This window comes from Canis lupus, chromosome 25 (assembly GCF_048164855.1).
Source record: "Canis lupus baileyi chromosome 25, mCanLup2.hap1, whole genome shotgun sequence".
Classification (NCBI taxonomy): domain Eukaryota; kingdom Metazoa; phylum Chordata; class Mammalia; order Carnivora; family Canidae; genus Canis; species Canis lupus.
The window spans coordinates 29,031,320-29,054,843 of NC_132862.1; the positions used below are offsets into that span (position 1 = coordinate 29,031,320).

Consider the following 23,524-nt stretch of genomic DNA (forward strand, 5'->3'; position numbering starts at 1 on the left):
AATTATTTTGTAAAAATTAGAGATTTAACTTTTTTCATATTGTTGAATGATTTACATGCCCCTCCTTTTTTATAAGATAAATTTGGTTATACCTCCAGATATCTAGTTGGAAATCTATGCTGCTATTGAATACTTGAAATTAATCCTCAGATTCCACTTGCCAGGATCTGTGTTCTAAAGGAACTATTCCTCTCATCAGAGAAGGATCATCTGATAGTCTCCCCTACTTCTTCCACCCCCATCACTGCAGATAAAGACCTTTCAAATCATAACTTCATATCCTCAAAGCTCTGTCAATGGTCACACTCAGAAGATTCTCATTAAGCTGAGGTAGTTTGTATCTGGCAAGCAATAGTCTGCTAAAAAATCCCTTTGTCTTTTTTTTTAAATTTTATTTATTGACTGATCACAAGTGGGGGGTGGAGGGGTAGAAGGAGAAAGAGACTCTCAAGTGGACTCCATGCTGAGCATACAGAGTCCAACTCAGAGCTTGATCTCATGACCCTGAAATCATGACCTAAGCCAATGTTAAGAGTCAGATGTTTAACCGAGTGAGCCACCCAGGTGCTCCTGCATTTGTCCTCTTAAAGAAAGGCAGTTGTTCTGTTACAATGGAACAGCTGCTAAATAATAAGTGACTATGATGCTGTGCCAAGATGGAAGCTGAACAAACACTCTTTTTCATCATCATGTCCATGAATTAGAACTAGATCTTTGATTGTTCAGTGAGGGCTTCCTCCTTTGCAATACAAGCCATGTTTTATTGGTATTATTTTTCTCTTCCACTTTGAACATCTTGCTAAATTTTGTCCCTTGCTCCAAATTTGGAAACTTAAGAACTTAGAGACTCCACTGGCTTTCTCTAGAGCAGCTGTATTAAACTGAGAGCAGTTTTATCCCTAGAGAACATCTGACAATATCTAGAAGCATTTTTTGATTGTCAGAACTAAGCAGGCTACTGGCTCCTTGTAGGTAAAAGCCAAAGATGATGCTAAATATTCCAGAATGCATAAGACAGCCCCTCCAATAGTTTACCTGGTCCAAAATGTCATTAGTGTTGAGGTTGAGAAATCCAGTTCTAGAGAGTGCTGCCCAGATAGCAATTCCCTATAGAGTTTTTCCGTACAGAGATGGAAAGTTCGTATTTCCTGCCTTTGCATATGTGGGAGGGGTCATGCCTCATATATCTGACCAATATGATCATTTATAATCAACACACAAGGAGGACTCAATAAGGACCAAAGCCTGGAATCATTAGCCACCTTTATTAATGATTACAAATCACAGAGAAAAGAAAAAATGTTGGATGGGTTTTGTTTGCAGTTTCTCTTCCTCCTAGACCTAATTGCTAGTCATATAGGAAATGTACTAGATTTGAAAGATTTTAAGGAAACATGATACAGTGCAGAGGCAGATATAAGATACCAAGTTAATAATCTATACCAATGACTATTTTCAGACAATGGAAAGAAAAATGGCAACACTCCATTCTTTCCTTCATGATCATGTTCGATGGAGAATGGCTAGAAATTGCTATTATATAAGCTGGGAGAAAAGTGCTTTAAGAGTACTGAATACAAAAATAAAAGAAATAGAGATTTTACAAATCCCAGCAGGTTAGAGGAAGAGAAGACTATTAAAATGTATGATCCTAGAAGAGAATTGTTTCTATAATTGAGAAGCTACTTATCTACTAGTATTTGCTGTGTATACTTTTTTTTGCCATGTATACTTTAATTTCATAGCCTGACACTTACCTGCAGGATCACTGAGGATGGCTGGCTTATATCCCACACTCCTGGAACTATCATTTCTATGGGAGGCTCATTCTGTAATGTCATGCTGAATAGCACAGACCCAAGAATGGATTTGCTACAAAAGAAAACACAGACAGACAGACAGGAGTCACTTCAAGAGGGAAGCTATTATTATATATAGACACTTTCTTTTGGAATGTAAACATAACCAGCTATTTCAGTGGCTGCATTCAATAGTTAGAATAGAAATATAATATTCCATGAGCCTAGATATTGATTAGTAGTTAATTCTAATATATAGCACACATGACTATGTTCACAGCTACATTTATTTTCCACATGAAAAAATGATTTCCACAATGGCTTCTGACAGGTATAATTTATTCTTAATATACAACAATATTGATTAAAAGATGGGACTATGAATCTTCGATTTATATTCTTGGACTTATGAGTGCCTCAAGTCAATAAAGATATCATTAACTCTTCAGAACATTTTTGCTCCATGAAGTGACTAAATTCCCTGGGCATTGTTAAAGGTATGAGCTCTAAATTTATAGAAAGAAAAGATTTAAATTAGCATATGATCTGTAGAATCAAAATAGTTGTGGGACTTCACAGAGGAAATGCTTCTAAATAGAAAGATTATTCATAGTCTGAATGTTTAAAAACAGGCTTTAAATTACCATTGTAAATGAGGGTGAATAGAGGAAGAATTTAGACAGGAAGAATTCATGGATGGTTTTAACAGTTTCAGTAACATCCAAATCCACAGATCCTCATAGGAATTAAAAGAGAATCTACACTTGACTGTATGTATGAATTAGATTATTGGTAAAATGTTCCAATGATTACTGAGGACAGTCTGACTTTAAAATACCAAAATAAAAATGTAAGCAAGTCAACAAAAATTAAATATAAGTTTATAAAGAGCTTTAAGACAAAAAGTAAGTCTTTTTGAAAATGCTATAGAGGGGGAAGGAACTAAGATGGCAGAGAAGTAGGAGGCCTCTAGGTTTGCTTTGTTTCTCAAACACAGCTATATAAATAACAAATTATTCTGAATACCCACGAAATCAATATGAGGATTTACAGAGCAAACTGTACAAAAAGAGGGAGAGAAGAGGCCACATCATGGAAGGTAGGAGGTGTGGAGATGTGTGGAAGGTGGGAACTCTGGTCACAGAAAGAGAAGAGAGAAAGAGGAGCACACAGGGATTGCACAAGGAAATAATTCCCCAAAACTATTGACTGGGAAAATAAGAGTGGCTGATTTTCACATCTGCAATGAGTAGGGCTCAAAAACTGGAGCTTTAGAGGTCCATAGCATGGCTGGAATAAAGCCCTGAGGGTGCTGCAGTGTTCCTGTAGAGATGGCAGGTAGGTAATCTGGGGGACAGAGGGTGTGAACTGTGGATCCCCTGAGACACACTGGAAGATGATTCCCCCTTCTTGGGGTGCATCTGAGAGTGGAAGCATTGCCTCTCTGGGGACAAAGGAGCTGGTGGGCAGGATTTCCCTCCCTCCACCCCTCAGCATAGATGCAAAGACACGTGCTGAGGGCAGCTAACCTGGACACTAGTTCTTTAGTGTGCTTTGCTCCAAACCTCACACTCCTGCACTCTGGTGTGACTTCCCTTCTGGGTCAAACCTGCACCCGTCCCAGTGCAGTGAGATCCTCCCCCAGAAGACCAGTGCAGGTCCCTGCCACACCAGGTCCCAAAAGTTTGGAGATTGATTGATTGATTTTTAAGTAGGCTCCACCTGGGGCTTGAACTCACAACCCTGAGATCAAGACCTGAGCTGAGGTCAAGAGTCAGACACTTAACCATCTAAGCCACCTAGGTCCTCTTAAAGGTTGGAGTTTTAAAACTCAACTTGCCTGACTGGGCTAGAGCCCAAAGTGTACTGTGCTGCTCCAGACAGGCAAGTAACCTGGACACAGTATGGGAATAGTAATCTGAAAAATACCCATGATGCAGGCGAGCAAATTATTCACTCTTCTAGGAGGGCTTCACTGACAACAGCAAGCACAAACTCTCCTCTGTGGGGACAAAGAAGCTGGCTGGTGCCATTTTCTTTCCCCACCCTTCAGCATAATCCAATTTCAGCCCCAACAATGGTGGCCTAAACTTAAGCCTTGCTCCACTGTGCTCTGAGGATGCATCCTTTCTCCAGCAAGTATGCCTAAGGACCAGCATGGCAGGCCTCTCTATCTAAAAGCTAGCACAAATCCCTGCATGCACCATGTTTACTGACCATAGAGTTCAGCAACATTTCAGTTCTAGTGGAAATAGTTTTAGGTCTCTCTTAACAGGCAGATCAGAGCACACCTAGTTAAAATTGCCACATTCTGGCCACTACAGGCAAGGAAAAACCCTGCAGAAGACTGACCTGAGGGATAGAACAGCCATAACACAACAGCAGAGTGGATGTAGCATACACCAGAGACCTGCTCCTACTATCAGGAGCAGGGAACATAATAGGCTTTCCTAACACACAAAAGAAGACATAAACTGAGACAAGATACCAAGACAAAGGAATTCATCCCAAAATAAAGAAAAAGAAAAGGTCATGGCTAGGAATCTTATCAAAACAGATATAAGTAATATGCCAGATCTAGAATTTAAAGCAATAATCATAAGGATACTATCTAGACTTGACAAAAGCATAGAAGATACCAAGGGGTCCCTTACTGCAGAGATAAAAGAGCTTAAAATCAATCAGGCCAAAATGAAAAATGCAATAAACAACTGGATGCAACACTCATAAGGATGGAAGAAGCAGAGGGATGAATAAATGATAAAGATGATAGAATTATGGAAAATAATAAAGGTGATCAAAAGAAGGAAAGATAAATCTTGGATCATGGAATCAGTGATTCCATGAAATGTATTAACATTCATATCATAGGAGTCCCAGAAAAAGAAGAAGAAAGAAAAGGGGGCAGAAGGTTTATTTGAGGAAATTATAGCTTAAAACCTTCCTAATCTGGGGAAAGAAACAGACTTCGAAATGCAGGAAGTATAGAGAACTCCCATCAAAATCAAGAAAAGCAGGCCAACATCAAGATATATTGTAGTTAAATTTGCAAAATATAGAGATAAAGAAAATATCCTAAAAAGAGCAAGACAAAAGATTCCCTAACTTACAAGTGAAGAGAAAAAAGGTTAGTAGCAGATCTATCCATAGAAACTTGGCAGGCCAGAAAAAAGTGGCATAATATATTCAACATGTTGAATGGGAAGAATCTACAACCAAGAATACTCTATCTTGCAAGGCTATCATCACTCAGAATAGAAGAAGACAAACAAAAGCTAAAGGAGTTTGTGTCTACTAACTCAGCCCTGCAAAAAATATTAAAGGGAACTCTTTGAGTGGGGAAAAAAGACTAAAAAGGAATAGAGAAAATCTCCAGAAATAACAACAAAACAAGCAATTAAATGGCACTAAATTGATATCTGTCAATAATTCCTCTGAATGTAAATGGACTAAATGCTCCAATCAAAAGACATAGGCTGTCAGAATGGATAAAAAAGCAAGATCCTTCTATATGTTGTCTACAAGAGACTCATTTTATACCTAAACACACCTAAGATGAAAGTAAGGGGATGGAGAAATATTTTTCATGCAGATAGACATCAAAAGAAAGCCAGAATAGCAAATACTTATATGAGACATTTGGACTTTAAACCAAAGACTGTAACAAAAGGCACTATATCAAAATAAAGGAGTCTATCCAACAGAAATCTAACGATTATATTTTCTCCCCAACTTGGGAGCACCCAAATACATAAAACAGTTAATAACAAACATAGGACTCATTGATAATAATGCAATAAATAGTAGGGGACTTTAACACCTCACTTACATCAATGGACAGATCATCTAAGCAGAAAATCAACAAGGAAACGATGACTTTGAATGATACAATGGGCCAGATGGGCTTAACAGATATATTCAGAACATTTCATTCTAAAGCAGAAGAATATACATTTTTTTCAAGGACACATGGGCCATTCACCAGAATAGATCAAATACTGGGTCACAAATCAGTTCTCAAGAAGTACAAATAGATCATACCATGCATATTTTCTGACCACAAGGCTATGAAACTTGAAGTCAACCACAAGAAAGAATTTGGAAAGGCCATACATACATGGAGGTTAAAGAACATCCCAATAAAGAATCAATGAGTCAACCAGGAAATTAAAGAATAAATTAAAAAAATATGGAAACAAATGAAAATGAGAGCACAATAGTCTGAAACATTTGGAATGCAGCAAAAGTGTTCCTAAGAGGGACTATATAGCAATTCAGGCCTACCTCAAGAAGCAGGAAAAAATCTCAAATACAATCTAATCTTATACCTAAAGGAGCTGGGAAAGGAACAGCAAATGAAGCCTAAACCCAGCAGCAGAAGGAAAACCATAAACATTAGAACAGAAATAAATGATATAGAAACAAATAAACAAAACCAGTAGAATAGACCAACGGAGGCCAGGAGCTGGTTCTTTGAAAAATTTAATAAAACTGATAAACCCCTAGACATAATAATCAAAAATAAAAGGGAAAGGACCCAAATAAATAAAATCACAAATGAGAGAAGGGAGATCACAACCAACACCATAGAAATACAAATAATCAGAATATTATGAAAATTATATGTCAACAAATTGGACAATCTGGACGAAATAAAAATATTATTCACCACGATCAAGTGGGATTTATTTCTAGGTTGCATGGGTGATTTCATATTTGCAAATCAATTAATGTGATACCCTACTTTAATAAAAGAAAGGATAAGAACAATATGATCCTCTCAATAGATGCAGAAAAAGCATGTGACAAAGTACAGCAGCCATTCTTGACAAAAACCTCTCACAAAGTAGAGATAGAGGGAACATACCTCAACATTATAAAGGCCATATACAAAAGATCCACAGCTAATATCATCCTCAATGGGGAAAAAACTGAGAGCTTTTCCTCTGTAGTCAGGAACAAGACAGGGATGTCCACTCTCACCACTGTTATTTAGCACAGTAATGGAAGTCCTAGTGTGAGCAATCAGACAACAAAAAGAACTAAAAGGCATCCAAACAGGCAAGGAAGAAGTTGAGCTTCCACTATTTGCAAAAGATACAATACTGTGAGTAGAAAATCCGAAAGACCACTAAAAATTGCTAGAACTGACACATGAATTCATTAAAGTTACATGATACAAAATCAATGTACAGAAATCTGTAACATTTTTAGACAACAATAATGAAGCACCAGAAAGGGAAATCACGGAATCAATCCCATTTACAATTATACTAAAACCCATAAGATATTTAGGAATAAACCTAACCAAAGAGGTAAAAAATCTGTACTCTGAAAACTATAAAACACTTAAGAAAGAAACTGAAGCTAACACCAAGAAATGGAAAAGCATTCTATGCTCAAGGAATGGAAGAACAAATATTGCTAAAATGTCTATACTACCCAAAGCAATCTACACATTTAATGCCATCCCTATCAAAATAACCATCAGCATTTTTCACAGAGCTATTGCAAATAATCTTAAAATTTGTATGGAACCACAAAAGACCCCAAATAGTCAAAGCAATTCTGGAAAAGCAAAGCAAAGCTGGAGGCATCACAATTCCGAACTTCAACATAAGCTTTGTTACATAGCTGTAATCATCAAGACAGTATGATACTGGCACAAAAACAGACACTTAAATCAATGGAACAGAATAAAAAATCCAGAAATAGATCCACAATTATATGGTCAGCTAATCTTGACAAAGCAGGAGAGAATTTCCAATGGCAAAAGACAGTTTCTTCAACAAAGGTGTTGGGAAAATGGGGCAGGCATATGCAAAAGAATGAAACTAGACTATTTTCTTACACCATACAAAAATAAATTCAAAATGGATCAAAGACCTAAATGTAAGACAAGAAACCATCAAAATCCTATAGGAGAATCCAGGCAGCAACTTCTTTGACCTCGGTAGCAACTTCTTACTGGACACATTGCCGGGAGGCAAGGGAAACAAAGGGAAAATTGAACTATTGAGACTTCATCAAGATAAAAAAGCTTCTGCACAGCGAAGGAAACAATCAACAAAACTTAAAGTCAGCCTATGGAATGAGAGAAGATATTTTCAAATGACATATCTATTAAAGGGTTTGTATCCAAAATCTGCAAAGAACTTACCAAACTCAACATCCCCAAAACAAATGATCCAGTTAAGAAATGGGCAGAAGACATGAATAGACATTTTATAAAGAAGACATTCAGATGGGCAACAGACAGACAAAAATAAGCTCAACATCACACATCCTCAAGGAAATACAAATCAAAATCACAATGAGATACCATCTCACACTGGTCAGAATGGCTAAAATTCACAATGCAGGAAGCAAGAGAGGTTAGCCAAGATGCAGAGAAAAGGGAACCCTGTTACACTACTGGTGGGAATGTGAACTGGTGCAGCTACTCTGGAAAATAGTATGGATGTTCTTTGAAAAGTTAAAAATAGATCTACCCTACAATCCAGCAATTGTACTACTAGGCATTTACCCAAAGGGTACAAAAATACTGATTCAAAGGGATACATGCACCCCAATGTTTATAGCAGTATTATCAATAATAGACAAATTATGGAAAGAGCCCCAAAAGTCCATTGACTGATGAGTAGATAGAGAAGCGGTGGTAAATACATACAATGGATATTACCCCACCATAAAAAAGAATGAAATCTTGCCATTTGCAATAATGTGGATGGATCTAGAGTAGTATGCTAAGTGAAATGTCAGTCAGAGAAAGACAAATACCACATGATTTCACTCATATATGGAATTTAAGAAACTAAAAATGAACATGAGGGGTAAAAGAGAGGCAAACCATAAAATAGACTCGTAACTATAGAGCACAAACTGAGGGTTGCTGAGGGGAGGTAGTCAGGGGATGGGTTAAATGGGCATTGGGGATTAAGGAGGGCAGTTGCTTTGATGAGCACTGGGTATTGTATCAGTGCAGAATCAGTAAATTCTGCTCTTGAAACTAATATCACACTGTATGTTAACTATTATTTAAGTAAAAACTTGAAACTAAAAATAATGCTATCAAATTCCATTATTCCCTTTAGTAGACACTATGCAAAATGTGAAGGAAAAATCCAACAAATAGAGCTGCCTTTAAATCTTTAGCTTTCTGAGGTTTGCTTTTTTATTTTCCATGTCTAAAGATATTGTTAGAAAAACATCTATCCAAGGGAGTGTAATTTGTAAACATTATTAGACAGATATTTTATATGACCTGGGATTATTATTCTAAGCAGGATGAATTTTGAATTTTCTTTATCCCTTTTTTCCATCCCCCCCCCCCCTTCAGCTAGTAAAACTTGTTTTTTGGTATAACAATCCAGAAGGGATGGTATTAGCAACCTACAAGTCAGATTAATGCTCTTAGGATTAGAAAATTATTAATTTTTCACGATAGAGTATACAACCTTCCCCCAAATGGCCTGAAGCATCCATCTGCTTGGAAAAAGTTTTGAGTTAGCTTCAGGCAGAATGCAAGAGAATGAAGGAGCACATATAATACCAACCTTGGAGGGCTTAGACATTAATGTTCTCCATGGTATTCATAGAAAATATTCTGTCCATGGTGAAGGGTTAACAGGAAGGAGGAAGGAAGATGTGGCATATTGAGTGGAGACTGACACCATTTTCTGGCAATTGGAGATGATGGGAAGCAGAAGATAAAGAAAGTGGAAAAAGAATAAGTATGGCAGATGTAAATGTCCCAGTCTACCCCTCTTCTGCCTTTGGAAGGCAAATGCAGAGTAGTGTTAGATAAATGAGCATAGCTCAAGGCAGAGGGTGCTCCTTTAGCACTCCACGTTTCAAAACCTGGAGGAAAATTATATCTTGAGCTACTCCTGTAACTACTTGTGTCATGACCTTAAACTTGGGCCACATGGCAAAGAGACAGAAGGAGTTCCTGAGTTTAGCTTTATTAGGCCTTCTTTGGTTTCTCTATAGAAGGGACGAGATGTAGAAACCGCTAAAAATACTGGGTGAGGGCTACCCCCGAAAAGGGTTCTGTGGTGGGGAAAAGGGGTCTCTGTGATAAGGGCATCTAATTGAACTACCCAAGCTGATGTCTACTGGGAGTCACAGTTAAACCTCAGATGGCTTTATAGTACCTGAGAGAGCCCATTCAGGGAATGCCAGTAAGCCCTAGCCAAGCTACAAGAGCCCCAATCATGAGCTGCACTAGCTGTAACAAGCATCGCCAGCTTAAAATACACATTTGATTTGGATATCAGAAGTCACCAGGTCAAAGCATCTGTTCCTTTCTTATCCTGTGAATGCAGATACTATCTTAGAAAGGGAATGAGGATGTCAGGTAGCTATTTGAGTGACTGAATGCTTTACCCAAAAGAGAATGTGTATTTCCAAAAGTACTATTTAAATTACTGAATCAACTAATATTTTGTCATTTGTGTAAAGCTTTTTTCTCATTAGTTACAGTGCGGGGGCTCATAAGGAAAAGCGTGATTTATTTATTGAAGTTTACTTCACATTCTAAGTTGTATGATGAATTATATTTATGACCTTACTATACTTATATGTTTTGGCCATACTTCACTTTGAAAATCTCAGTGATCTAAGCTAATTCCTACAATGGATGAGGGGACTCAAGAATACCTGTCAGTATCTGTCATTACTCTCCTTAGAGGAAGTCTGGATTAACCGTTGCCATGGCTCTAACCCTGAGGCATACTGTGCAGAATGAAGTCAGAACATTTAAATCAAGTATGTGTATAAGACTTATCAAGCAATAGAGAATAGTGAGGATAGACTTCAAGGCAATTCAAGGGGGAAAGGATGTTTGGCACCATTCTTTGGGCTCTCTGTATGCTTAATATTAGCTAATTTACTTTCTGATAATGGATTGTACTAAACATCTTTTGAGATATTGCAAATATCTCTGTAAATAGATATTTTTAATATCTTATACATTATATTAGTATATGTAATATCTAATAAATTCCCAAAGACTTCTATAAATAGAAAGTATGGGGTTATGAAAATAATTAGTGGAATTAAGATGTGAAGGAATGCATCTAAGATGGTGGTCTCAGGAAGAAGATGAAAATAGAACCTGTTAATACCCTGGCCAGTGGGGACCACAGTAATTTTTATATTACTACAGTTAAAAGATTTATTAAGTCAATTTAAAATTAAGCAAACAAATTAAAACATGATGAAGATAGGAAATGAGAAACAGCTTCTTTTGTGAAAAACAAAACAAAACAAAACACCAGAGGACATCTGTACCCTTTAAGTAGCCTGAGTTTAACTTCTTTGAACTTCATGGATAAAATCAGTGGTTTTCAAAGGAGTTTTATATTTCATATGGCTTGATGATAGGAGGTAGACTTTAGAAAGGTGGTAAAGAGATGGCAAATAGGTTGGATGCCAGGATTTTAAATTCTTCCCTCTTCCACTACTCACTCAACAAAACATATGGACTGGTCATCATTCTTATACTCTGAGATTTTTGAATTAGATGCCATTAGAAAGAGGGCCATACTGCTAAATATAACATTTCAAAATATTTGTTCTGGAATATCTTTAAGGATTTATTTGATTTCAATATTGTGTAAATTCCTATGCCTAGAAAAATCTACTCCAAATCTGTGACAACAGGGGAACAGATGGGTTGGTTTACCTTCTCTGGACTCCTGTTTCCTGTAGGTTCGAATAAAATAATTATTGTCACTTTTAGGTTTAGGATTTTATGTGCATTCATGGTTTGGCATTCTGCAACCAAGAATAGAAAAGACTATCTAGGCAGCCAGCATGTCCATAGGACCTGACATTATAAAACTACTTGGGATTCTGCTGATCATAGGTCTAAAAGTTTCATGCCCAAGAGCAGAATGTAGGCAAAGCTGGGGCAGGAACTTCATTATATGTTGGTGAGATTGTCACAGTGCATTCATGGAGCAAGGTGTGACACCTAAGGGCAGGAAGTGAGGCAGCTTAAGATAGTAATACATGGAGAGAGAAGTCAAACCTGCATTCTGGTTCTTGTTCTATTTGCAAGCAGCCTGGTGACTTAGAAAAAGCTCCTTAATCTTACTTTATAATGGAGATCTTCATCTGTAAATGAGATATGTGTACTACTTAAACTCTGTGGGTCTCTCTTGGACAGGAAGGATGCACAATAAAGAATTCTAAAAAAAATAATTCTCATCCACAACTTTTTTATATTTAATTTTGAGGATATATCTGAAATGATAAGATACAGTGGGGTCAGGGTTGGCTACTCAGGCAATAATCTAAGGTATCGTGTTGTTTTGAAATTAGGATTTAATTTTGGTCTCTTTTGAACATCTGAAAATATTCTAATTTTTGTAGGCTTTAACATATCGGGAGAGCTTTGGGAATACCGATACCTGCACTGCAGACCAATTAAATCAGAATACTTGGGAGCATTTGGATTTTGGATTTATTTAAAAATCTCCCCAGGAGAATCTATTGTTCAATGTTGAGGATTTTTGTGTTGAAGGAGTTTACCACAATTTAGAAATGCTAAGTAACTACCACACTATTTATGCTGAATTTTAGTAGGGAAGGTAGCTCACAGAAATTGTTGAGATGAGAAAAAACACTTTCTTATTGCAGTGTGGAGGCACTGTGAATATAAATGCAATGGAAGTCCTATCAGCAAAAGAAAGGATTATAAAAACTTCTGTGGCCAAAATTTTACCTTTGTACTTGGGATTTTTTTTATAGACCTGAGGATGAATTTGTGTGCTTCAAAATGTTGAAGTTTATTTGTATTTGTAGACATTCCCGATGTAGCCATAACTGATATATCTGAGTTTAATCACTTGTTGGTCCTTCTGCAAACCACTTTTGGAAACCACAAAGAGATAGAAAGCCTTTAATTCTATATAATTTCAGGTTGTGTGTAGGTAGGAAAAAATAAAGATATAAGTGTTTATGACAACTCCACATGGCTAGGTATGGGCAATTCAAACTGTAGTAAGTGACAGATTTAATATGAAATGTTTATGGACAGGGGTCATTCTATGAAAGGAAATGAAATTAAGTGGCCTATTTGCTATGATCTGGAAATACCTGCATCAAATAAATAGGGTTAAAATCTCTGTCACTCAGAGCAATGAACACAGTGGGAGTCATCACATTCCCTAGTTGCCCTACATGATGGATTTTTGATGTCTTGAAAAGATCTGGATTTCTTAAAATTGTTTAGCCCAGGAGAGAAGCAGATTTTCATGAGAAACGATCTTCTGGAAATATATTTACAAATGCTTATCGAAATGTTCATTGAAAGAAGTTTTGTTTTCTGATGTGATGTCTCATCATTCACAATTTCAATCACTTTCCCTTAGGAAAACACTACCTCGTATCAGTCCTAGATGGCATTTCTTAACGATGAGCATTCACCTAAAAATGTTTACTAATGGTAAGTGATACATGACAAAACAACATGGAGGTAGTATTTTTACTATCATAACTACCTGGAAAAAAAATCTTGAATTTTAGTCTGAAAGACAGATACATTCCAAACTTCTCATATATTTAATGTTTATTGACTGCCTGTTATGTGCAAAGTATTGTATTAAATTATGGAAGGGAATAAAATGGACTGAATTTTTTTAGTGAATAGCTAGAATTTTTATTCTACAAACAGGCTAGATGTTACAAATACAGCAACTAAAACTTTTAAAAAACTCACTCAAGAGAAGGAAGGGCACTTGTATGGGATCCCTGAGTGGCTCAATGGTTTGGCGTCTGCCTTCGGCACAGGGCGTGATCCTGGAGACCCGGGATGGGGTCCCATATCAGGCTCCCTGCATGGAGCCTGCTTTTCCCTCTGCCTGTGTCTCTGTCTCTCTCTCTCTCTCTCTCTCTTTCTGTGTCTCTCATGAATAAATAAATTTTAAAAATCTTAAAAAAAAAAAAAGGAAGGGCACTTGTAAAGATGCTCCTAGTGAGAAAATAATGAAAGTTCTTAGCCCACACATCAGATTTTTGAAATATCTTTTAACAGCAGAAGGTATTCCTTTTAGGCTAAACTCACTCTCCTTTCCCTTTCCCTTTCCCTTTTCCTTTTCCTTTCCTTTTCCTTCCCTTTCCCTTTCCTTTCTCCTTTCCTTTCCTTTTTCCTTTCCTTTCCTTTTTCCTTTCCTTTCCTTTTTCCTTTCCTTTCCTTTCCTTTCCTTTCCTTTCCTTTCCTTTCTCTCTCTCTCTCTCTCTCTCTTTTTTTTTCATTTTTAAGTAATCTCTACACCCAACATAGGGCTTGAACCTACAACCCTGAGATCAAGAGTCACCTGCTTGGGGCACTTGGATGGTTCAGTTGGTTAAGCATTCAACTCTTGATTTCAGCCCAGGTCATGATCTCAGGGTCGTGAGGTCAAGCCCCACCTTGGGCTCCATGCTCAGTGGGGAGTCGGCCTGAGATTCTCTCTCCCTCAGCCCGCCCCTCCGACATGTTCTCTATTTCTCCAATAAATAGATAAATCTTCAAAAAAAAAAAAAAAAAGTCACATGCTCTACCGACTGAGCCAGCCTGGCACCTCAGGCTAAGTTTCTTACAGACTTTTGAGACTTTATTCTAAATCTCCTATATGATTTGACTTTTTTTTTACATTTTTTATATAAATTCAATCTGCCAACATATAGTATAACACCTGATTTTTTTTCTAGTTCATTTTAGTAAAAAAACCTCTACCAATTGCTTATTTATAAGAGTTACAATGTTAGATGATAGCTATCACAAAGATAAATACATTACTTGTCCTCAAGAAAAATATATGCAGAAATGGGCTATTGCCTGATTAATCCAAAAAGATGATCTTAAAGATTTACCTTGATTGTTTTGATGATAATTTACTTATAATGACTAAATTATAAGTTCCCACTAAATGTGGGAACAAAAACTAATAATTTTCTTAGGATTTTTATATTACTTATATCATACTATCATTTTATATGTTGTAAACATTCTTTCTAACAATATTAAAATAGCAATATACATTCTAATTTTTTGAAGGTCCTGTATTTTGTGATTTGGTTGTAAAGCAAGTCCTGCCATGTGAAAAATAACTAAGCTGATTAATTTTAAATATTGTTTCCTTAATAGCACAGGAAACCACGTAATTGACTTTATCAAATAATCTAGTATTAATTGCTCCAAATCGTTATGGTTAAGTCATGAGTTAATTTTGCAACAGCCATTAGTTCTGATAGAGTATCTGAACTTATAGTTGGTTTACTTTTCTGAAAAAATTCATCTTAAAGTTACCAAATATTTTCTTCTTGGCAATGAAAGATCAGAATACCAGTCACATTGTATAATTTAACTTCAGCCAGAATTCCATGACTCACATGGTTTCTAAATGACAGTATTGATCTAAGTCATTTTGAATTACTAATGCCAGAGAAACTGGCTGGTCAGAAAAGGAAAAGCAATTGAAATTGGTCATGGCAATATCTTTTTATTATAAATGACCCAGTTGACAAATTGAGCATGAGACCTGTTTATAAAGCCATTTCTACATTTTTGCTTTTCAGTTCTACTTTCAATAGTCATGATTTATATTGAGCTACCTCAATTTTGGAACAAAATGTGTTCTTGATTTTTCATTATGCCATATACTGCAAAATAGTCATTTCCAAGGAGGTTTTTATTGACAGAGGAGCTTTCTTAATAAAAAAAACTGATATACTTACTCCTTTGGAAACAATGGAAGACAAGTCCAAGCCAGTAAATTGGCATTATTGGTTGCACAGACAATCCCAAACAATCTTATAGTGAGCATGGATTCCCTTGGGAGTGACTTTATTTCAAGAGGAAAGTTGATCCTTAAAATAAAAGGTAAAAGTAAGATTATCTACCCAGTTACAATGATATTTCCATAGATATTAATTTTTTTTGGTAATATAATGGTATGTGATAAAATAAACTATTTGAATTGAGGGTTCCTTTTGAACTTTTGTGTTTGATCTTTTAAAAATGGAAATTTGACAGAAATACACGGCGTAATGAGATTGGTTATCCAATCAATCGGAATTGCTTTAATTATAATTTTGACATGTAAGCTTATTTTAAAAAATTACAATGATTTAAGCATTTACTCTTTGTAAACAGGGAGGAAAAATGACTAACATTGTCTTAGGAAATGCGGGAAGGAAGGAAATAATTTGAAATAGGTCTTAAACAATAAGTTGGCTACAATTAGATACAGATTTGGAAATGAATATTCCAGGAAGAGGAAAGTATACAGACAAATCATTTATGTACAGAAAGATTAAGTGTAGCTGAGAAATGGTGAGTAGCTCATTGTGGCGAATGAGGGATATAGTCAGGTTGGTTGGGGAAGTTATAGAGGATGTTGTTGAAAAGGTAGGTAGTTGCCAGAATATTTAAGAACTCTGCATACCCAGCAAGGGAATTTAAGCTTTTTCCTAATGGCAAAAGCGAATATTTGAACAAGACAGATACAAGTATAGAGCTGTTTACAATTTTAAATGTGAACCATTTTGGGTAATGATGAGATATCCAGGCATTTGGGGAATTATTGCTAACATGTAATGGACATACCAATTTCTGGATAGGTGAAGGAAATTCAAATACAGACCCTGGACAGATTGTAGATATTGGGCAAAACAGTTGGCCAAGAATAAACACAGGATTGTTAATGGTGAGAAAAACTTGAATTCAGGTACTGAATCCATCAATCTATGAAAGAGAATATCTATAAGTTTCCAAATGACACTATAAAGACTGGGAGGGGTATACTTGGGTGGTGTAAGTACCCAAGAAGAAAAACCTTTGACAGAAAGTTAATAATGTGATTTGAGGTCTCTAATGGTGAGCAGGGAGAAGGATACCTTTCTTTCCTTTCTGGAGTCATCTGTTATATAGAAATGATCATATTCTATTACAAAAATATCAAGATAAATATGGCATTTAGGAGAGATCTATATATGAGACAAGAAAAATGAAAGACATCCAGAAGCTTAGATGGAGCAGTTTGTTCACTAGAAAATGAGAATGCTAGGAAGAAATGGAAAAATTGAACAGAGGTTAGCAGATAAGTAAAGAATCGGGGGAACTGTTTCACCAAGGGATAGGAAAAAGAAAAAAAGTGACTGGAAGAGGAAATGGGATAGCTTGTATTGTATGATATCTGATGTATTAGGTATGAGGAATATAAGCAGAGTCCACTGGTTTTGTGATTCCCAGTTGAATTTTGACATCTAATTGTCTAAGCAGTAGGTAATTAGTAGAGGACTGATGATGACCAAAGGCAATGTCCAATTGGAAGGTGCTGACTGAGCCTGGCCCAGTTAAGGACTCAGGTTAATATTGAGCATCTTCTCACATTAGGAGCTGGCTGTCTAATTCAAGTAGGGAGAAGTCCTTATTTGAGGTGTTGATAAGACATTGGTGACCCCCTTTTATGAGTGATGGGCCAGTATCCAGCCTAAGAAATAATGAGGAGTCAATTCAGCCTAGTGACTATACTGACTTTGAGGAAGTACACATCCATCTCTCCAATATGCTCTTCCCTATGATAAAGAGCCCCAGTTCCAGGGTGGCAGTAAAGCAGCTAACAAGAGGGAAGACAGAAGGCCTATTTTAGAGGTAAAATGAATAACTAATATTTGACTGACAGCATATTAGTAGATTAGGATAATGAAGAATTCAAGATAAATTCTAGGCTTCTATATTACGTTATAGTGGATAACTTTAATACAGAAATATAAAATAAAGAGGAAATTGGGATGGGGTAATATATGCAGAGCATGATATAATTGAATTAATAATAATGCTGAGATGTCAATATGTAACCTGTGTGGAGAGGACAAGTCAGAAGTTTGGATCTGGATATATCCTCATTCAAATATTGACCCTATGACTAATAAGCATCATTTTTCCTTATCCATATAATTGATCAAACATTGTATAAGACAATAGGTGGCAAATGGTAGGTTGTATATCAGCAATACATTCATTTTTCAATCAATGATGTAATAATTTATATTAGCCATTGTAGACAGATGAAATTTAATTCTAATCAAAAGTAGGAAAGGAAAATAAAGGAAACACTATGGTGCTAATCTATTTTTTCAAGATTAGCAAAATTTATATTACTAAAAAATTAATTTGTTTTACATTAAGATATACAGAAGTCTTTCTTTCCTCTCTCATTCTTTCATACTCATAATATTCACTTAAGATAATGTGGACATGGAGATCCCTGAGTGGCTCAGCGATTTAGCGCCTACCTTCGGCTTAGCGCCTACCTTCGGCCCAGGGTGCAATCCTGGAGTCCTGGGATCGAGTCCTACATTGGGCTCCCTGCATGGAGCCTGCTTCTCCCTCTGCCTGTGTCTCTGCCTCTCTCTCTCTCTCTCTCTCTCTCTCTCTCTCTGTGTGTCTCTCATGAATAAATAAATAAATAATCTTAAAAAAAAAGATAATGTGGACATACTTCTCAGCTTAAAGGAAGCTCTGAAACTCAACACAAAATGTTAATGATCTTGTGGAATGCAGTTATTTCTTGAATGTCCTCTCTTTTACTTGTAATTGATTTTCTATTCAGTTTTCATATTTCTATGCTAGGATGGAAGCTATAATTTCACTTTATTCCTCACATAATCTACAGTGTTCTTTTTCTCATTGAGTCTGGCTTCTTCATGTATAACTTCACTTATTAGTGAGCTTTCATATCAAGAATGACAAAAATTCAGTAAGTTACAGTGAATAGTTACTGTCAATCTCCAGTTTGTCATTTTTATTAATAAAAATAAATTATTCTATGGTAGGAATACATGCTCTCTAAATAGTTATTTATTCCTTCCTTGAATACATATGGACTTTTAAAGCTAGAATAATCTCTCACTCACTGGGAAATCTTTTTTTTTAACTTCTACATAGCTAGTAAAAAAGTCAAATGAATGAACTTTTAGAAAAAAAAAAAGAAGAAAAATACTTTAAGGGACAATTCAATAAGTGGAGTTGAATTCCTTCTTTTTACGTAAGCAGCTGTCATAGACCTTAAGTTTTAACCATATATTTGCCTTACTCTACTGTTGAAAAGGAATAAATATTAAAAGTTTTCTGAAATGTGTTTTTCTTCTATCTGAGATAGTTTTCCTAAGATTGGAGTAAGTTTTTCATAGTGATAATGGGAAACTTAATAAAGTCACAATGTTTAGAACTCACAATGTTTAATACTGATATATAACAATGAACCACTGTAAGGACTTTGATTTTTGTGAATGAAACAGAGAGCCATTTCAGGATTTTTAAACAGAATAATGACATAGCCTGACTTATATTTTAAAAGAAATCACTTTAGCCACTGTGTGAGAAGAACTATAGGAGCTGCAAGAGAAGTAGGGAGACCATTATATAGCTACTGTGGTAATTCAGGGGAGAGGGAATGGGGGCCTAGGCCACTGAAAGTGATGAGAAGTAATAGTTTGGAAATATTTTGAAGGTAGAGCCTGTAGGATTTCCTGTACATGGGGTCTGAGAGAAGGAGATTCAGAGTAAGGATATGACCTGAACAACCGGAACTGAAAAGGATCATCCAGGGTGGCTATCCATGGATGGAACAAGTTTGGAATGTAAGGTTAAGAGTATTGTTTTAGACATGTTAAATGTATATGTATGGAGTCACAGACTGGGTTTGTGATATAATTTTTGGAGATGTTGGCATATAGATGGCATTTTATGCTATGTAATGATAAGAGAGAAATAAAGAAGCAAGGTAAATACAACAGAAAAGAGGCATAGTGCTGAGACCATGATCAGCCTGCGGAAAGAAAATAAGATAGAGAAGGAATGTCCGGTATAGCAGAAGGAAAGTGAAAAGAATATGGGAGCCAAGACTGAGGGTGAGATCAACAGTGCTATATGCTCCTAAATAGATCGTGTAAGATGAAGACTGAGAAATCAACACTAGATTCAACTGTGCAGGTCACTAGTGATTCCAATGGGCAATTTCAGTGAAGCAGAGGTGATGAAAGCCTAATTAGAGTATATTTTAGAGCAGAGGGAAAAAAAAAAAAAAGACTAAACAAAGTGAATATACACAATTCTCTGGAAGGGTTTTGCCCTAAAGCAGAGGGGGTAAATGAGGTGGCTGCTGGGAAGAGAATGGAATAGAACTTTGTTCTTTAAAATTGAAGATGCAAGAAGTATTTACAAAACATAAATATTCTGTCAAGGATTTTATATGTTTTAAGAAACAGTGTAGAAATCACAGTAAAAATATTAGCTTTGGAGTCAGAGTAGGTCTGAGCAGTAGTTCTGCCATTTACTAATTGTGGAACCCAGGGCAAGTTAATTAAGCTTTATAAACCTCAATATTCTGATCCTTAAAAAAGGATGATAATACCTGATTCATATCTTTATTGTTAAGGTGAGATAATGTATTTGGGATACACTATGATGATTGAAATATGTAGTCAAAATCTATGTCATATATTATTAAACAATAAAGTTTCTGTCCTTAAGTGTACAGTCTAGTAATGAAATGTATAATCAATTATAGTGTAATAGATATATGTTAATAAAATATATAAAAAATACAACAGGCACCTAAAAATGGTAAATAACTATTTTTTAAATGAAAGGAAATAAAATGATTCTAGGTTGAAGTCACTAACTATACTATTGGGGGAAGCAAAAAACCCACAGGAAAGATAATACATGTACAGTCCTGAAGGAAGAGAAGAATAATATATCAGTGTAGTGATTTTCAACTTTTTTGGGGAATTTGGGGGAGGCAGATTTTTAAAAAATTGACCTTAGAATTAGTACGTTTTTTCTTGAATTGTTTAAATCATAGCACATATCCATCAGCTGAAAATTAATCTGATTTTTTGAAATAGCTAGGAGTAAGTTTTAATTAAGTCAGAAGAATAATTTTGTCATTGAGCTGATTAATAACATTTTTAAAAGAATCACTTGTTACATGAAATTCACTCATTTGCTGAAGAACACTTACTGAATTCTTACTTTATCTCAATCTGCTTATGCTGCTATTGACAGAATGAACAATTTTAAAAAGAAAATAAAATGACGAAAACAAAGCCAAAAGATCTTTGTATCATATGGCAAAAGCAAACAGAAATATAAGCAAACACATTCAGTAAGGGACCATAAGAGAGGAGACTGAGGTTCACATCAACCAACAAAAATGGCCAATTATTTCGATGATACAAAAAGGAGTTTACAGAGAAGGTGAAAAAGTGTCTTGCAAGATAATTAGGTGTTCTCAAGGTGGGCAGTAAAGGCACTGTGCTCTTCACAGAAGAAGACCCTAGCAGAGGCATATTTCTCAGTTTAAATTAGGGTAACTAGATCAGATACAGAATGACTAGAGTGGAGCTAACTCAAGAGACAAAGGTGCAGAGGTAGGCAGGGACCAAACCACTGAGAGCCTTGTGTGCTTTGATAAAGGATTTGTATTTTACCTTATGAAAATTGGGGAACCACTGAAGAATTTTACAAGCAGAATTCATTCTGTGCAATAGAAGAGGATTTTGTAATTGAAGATCAGGTCTTTGGTCAAAGGAATTAAGAATCTAACCAAAGAAGGGAAGATAAATGTCATAGTCCTAGAGGAAAGAGGAACTGCTTTTGCATAGAAGGAAAAAATTGAGGGCCACATGTCATGTGCTCATTGATTGTGGTAACACTAAGATTAGGATAAACGGTGCTATATAATGCCATCCTGAGAGTCCCAGAAATTTCAGCACATATTTCTCAGTGAAAAAGCACAATACCGGGGAGTCAAATCATCTCCCAAGAAAGCCAGATCTGGTGAAAGGGCTGATGGACAGTGGGTTAGTTTTCTTCTATATGAGGTGGAAAGAAAATTGGCTGTCTGTGTAGTATTAGAAACCCTAGAGAAATGACTGATAGCTAGTGGAACAGTGTCACAGGAACAGCAAGGAAAAGTGGAAGTAATCACGAAGTAGCCATATATAGGGCCTGTGAGCCCCCTGAGATTATGAGTAAAGTAAGGATTTGAGGAGGTGGGAGGGGGGACAGAGGAGAGCAAGAACAAATGAATTGTGTTAAGAAGGTCCTTTTTTCATCTTTATTTAATGCCTCTATACAATGAGAAAGTAGGAGCCAGTCACCCAAAACTAGATGGTAGTTTACACATGCATAGATAATTATTATCAAAAAACTTGCCTGTATTAATAAATTTATAATTGGCTTTCATGGGAAAAGACAGTACATGAGTACATGTTATTAGGTAATTTCTTTCGTCTTTGGTATACCCAGATTCTACTTGTCCCAATCCCCAATAGAGGGTATCTCTTATATCCACAGTCTGTGAAGGATTAATAATTCTGTTTTCTCCAATTTCCTTTTTTGATCAGTTAGGTAATGTGGATTGGACATTTGTCTAGGTTTCTCAATGGACTTTTATCTGTTGACCTCTATGGTCCCGTTATCTATTAGCATGAGTGTATTTGTCCATCACTGAATCACATCAACTTTCAATATTTACAAAAAAACAAAAAACAAAAAACAAAAAACAAAAAAAAACACATACCTTCTACCTAAGAAAAAAAGGGAAAAAATAATCCTTGATCTTTTTTAGATAAATGATACTGCCAAAATAAAGATTAAACTTACGTTTCATTCCAGTTGACCAAGAGAAAAAACAATTTTTTGAATGGAATATTTCTGTAGCTTCTCACTTGACACAACTTTTTTCCAGCATATGTAAGGCAACAGGAAAAAGAAAATGCTTTATAGCTAGAAAAAAAAAAAAAAAGATTCCATAAGCTAAAAACCATAAAGAAACCAGTTTTGTATATGGGTCAATCATTTTTATAAGTTAAAAGTCAAAAGATAAATTTATACCTACTTGTATAAAGCAAACTTCATCTTTTTAAAAGACTTTATTTATTAGAGAGAGAGAGAGAACATGAGAGTGGGGAGAGGGAGAAGCAGACTCCTCACTGAGTGGGAAGCCCAATGCAGGACTTGATTCTGGGATTTGAGGATTGTGACGTGAGCCAAAGGCAAAGGCTTAACTGACTGAGATACCCAGATGCTGTAAAGCGTACTTTAAAAATTACTTAAAAAATTTATGTTGGGTGACATCAGCAAGATGGTATAATAGAAAGCCCCAGACTCTCTTTTCCCCATGGAAACAACCCAAGTCAACAATACACAGATTAATTCTCTTTGTGAGAAATTCAGAAATTAAAAGCTCTTGCACTCCAGATAAGTAACATAGAAATCAGTGAGAAATTTTGTGGCACTCCTTTTCCAGAATTCCTTCCCTAGCAGGATGCAGTGTAATCAGGAGGAAACTCCCAACTCCCAGCTTTTCCCTGGGGTAGGAAGGAGAAAACTGGAAAATATGTCTAGCATTCAGACTTTTTAAGAGGCTATCCAAGGGACTAGTTTCTGTCCTGTCTAAATCTAAATGCTACATAGGAATAGGTGCCAGTTTGGGAGCCTCTGAGAGCAAAGCCAATGGTTTGAACTGGCACAACACAAATTCAGTTGCCACTGTCCCTTCACTGTGCAAAATGAACAGGAAAAAATCCCCAACTTCTGGCTTCTTTGGGGGGAGAAAAAGAGTTGGAGTATGTGTATAGTATTCCAGCTCTTTGGATGGTGGCCTGAGGGACTGGTTTCTGTCTTACCCAACTCATAGCATAGTGAAACCTGGCATACT

General features: G+C 36.1%; 1 protein-coding gene across 8 annotated transcripts in view; it reads right to left on the minus strand.

Annotated features, from left to right (window-relative positions):
- PIK3C2G (phosphatidylinositol-4-phosphate 3-kinase catalytic subunit type 2 gamma) overlaps positions 1 to 23,524 on the minus strand; it is a 368,003-nt gene that overhangs the window by 236,300 nt on the left and 108,179 nt on the right. For all 8 annotated transcript variants that reach the window (XR_012017650.1, XR_012017649.1, XM_072798827.1 and 5 more), the window contains 3 exons: positions 22,468 to 22,590; positions 15,528 to 15,659; positions 1,758 to 1,872 (listed from right to left, as the gene is read on the minus strand). Coding sequence is in view for 6 of the 8 variants with exons in the window: in XM_072798827.1 (XP_072654928.1) it covers positions 1,758 to 1,872; positions 15,528 to 15,659; positions 22,468 to 22,590 (370 nt within the window). In the remaining 2 variants the exon portion in view is untranslated. The remainder of the gene's footprint in view (positions 1 to 1,757; positions 1,873 to 15,527; positions 15,660 to 22,467; positions 22,591 to 23,524) is intronic.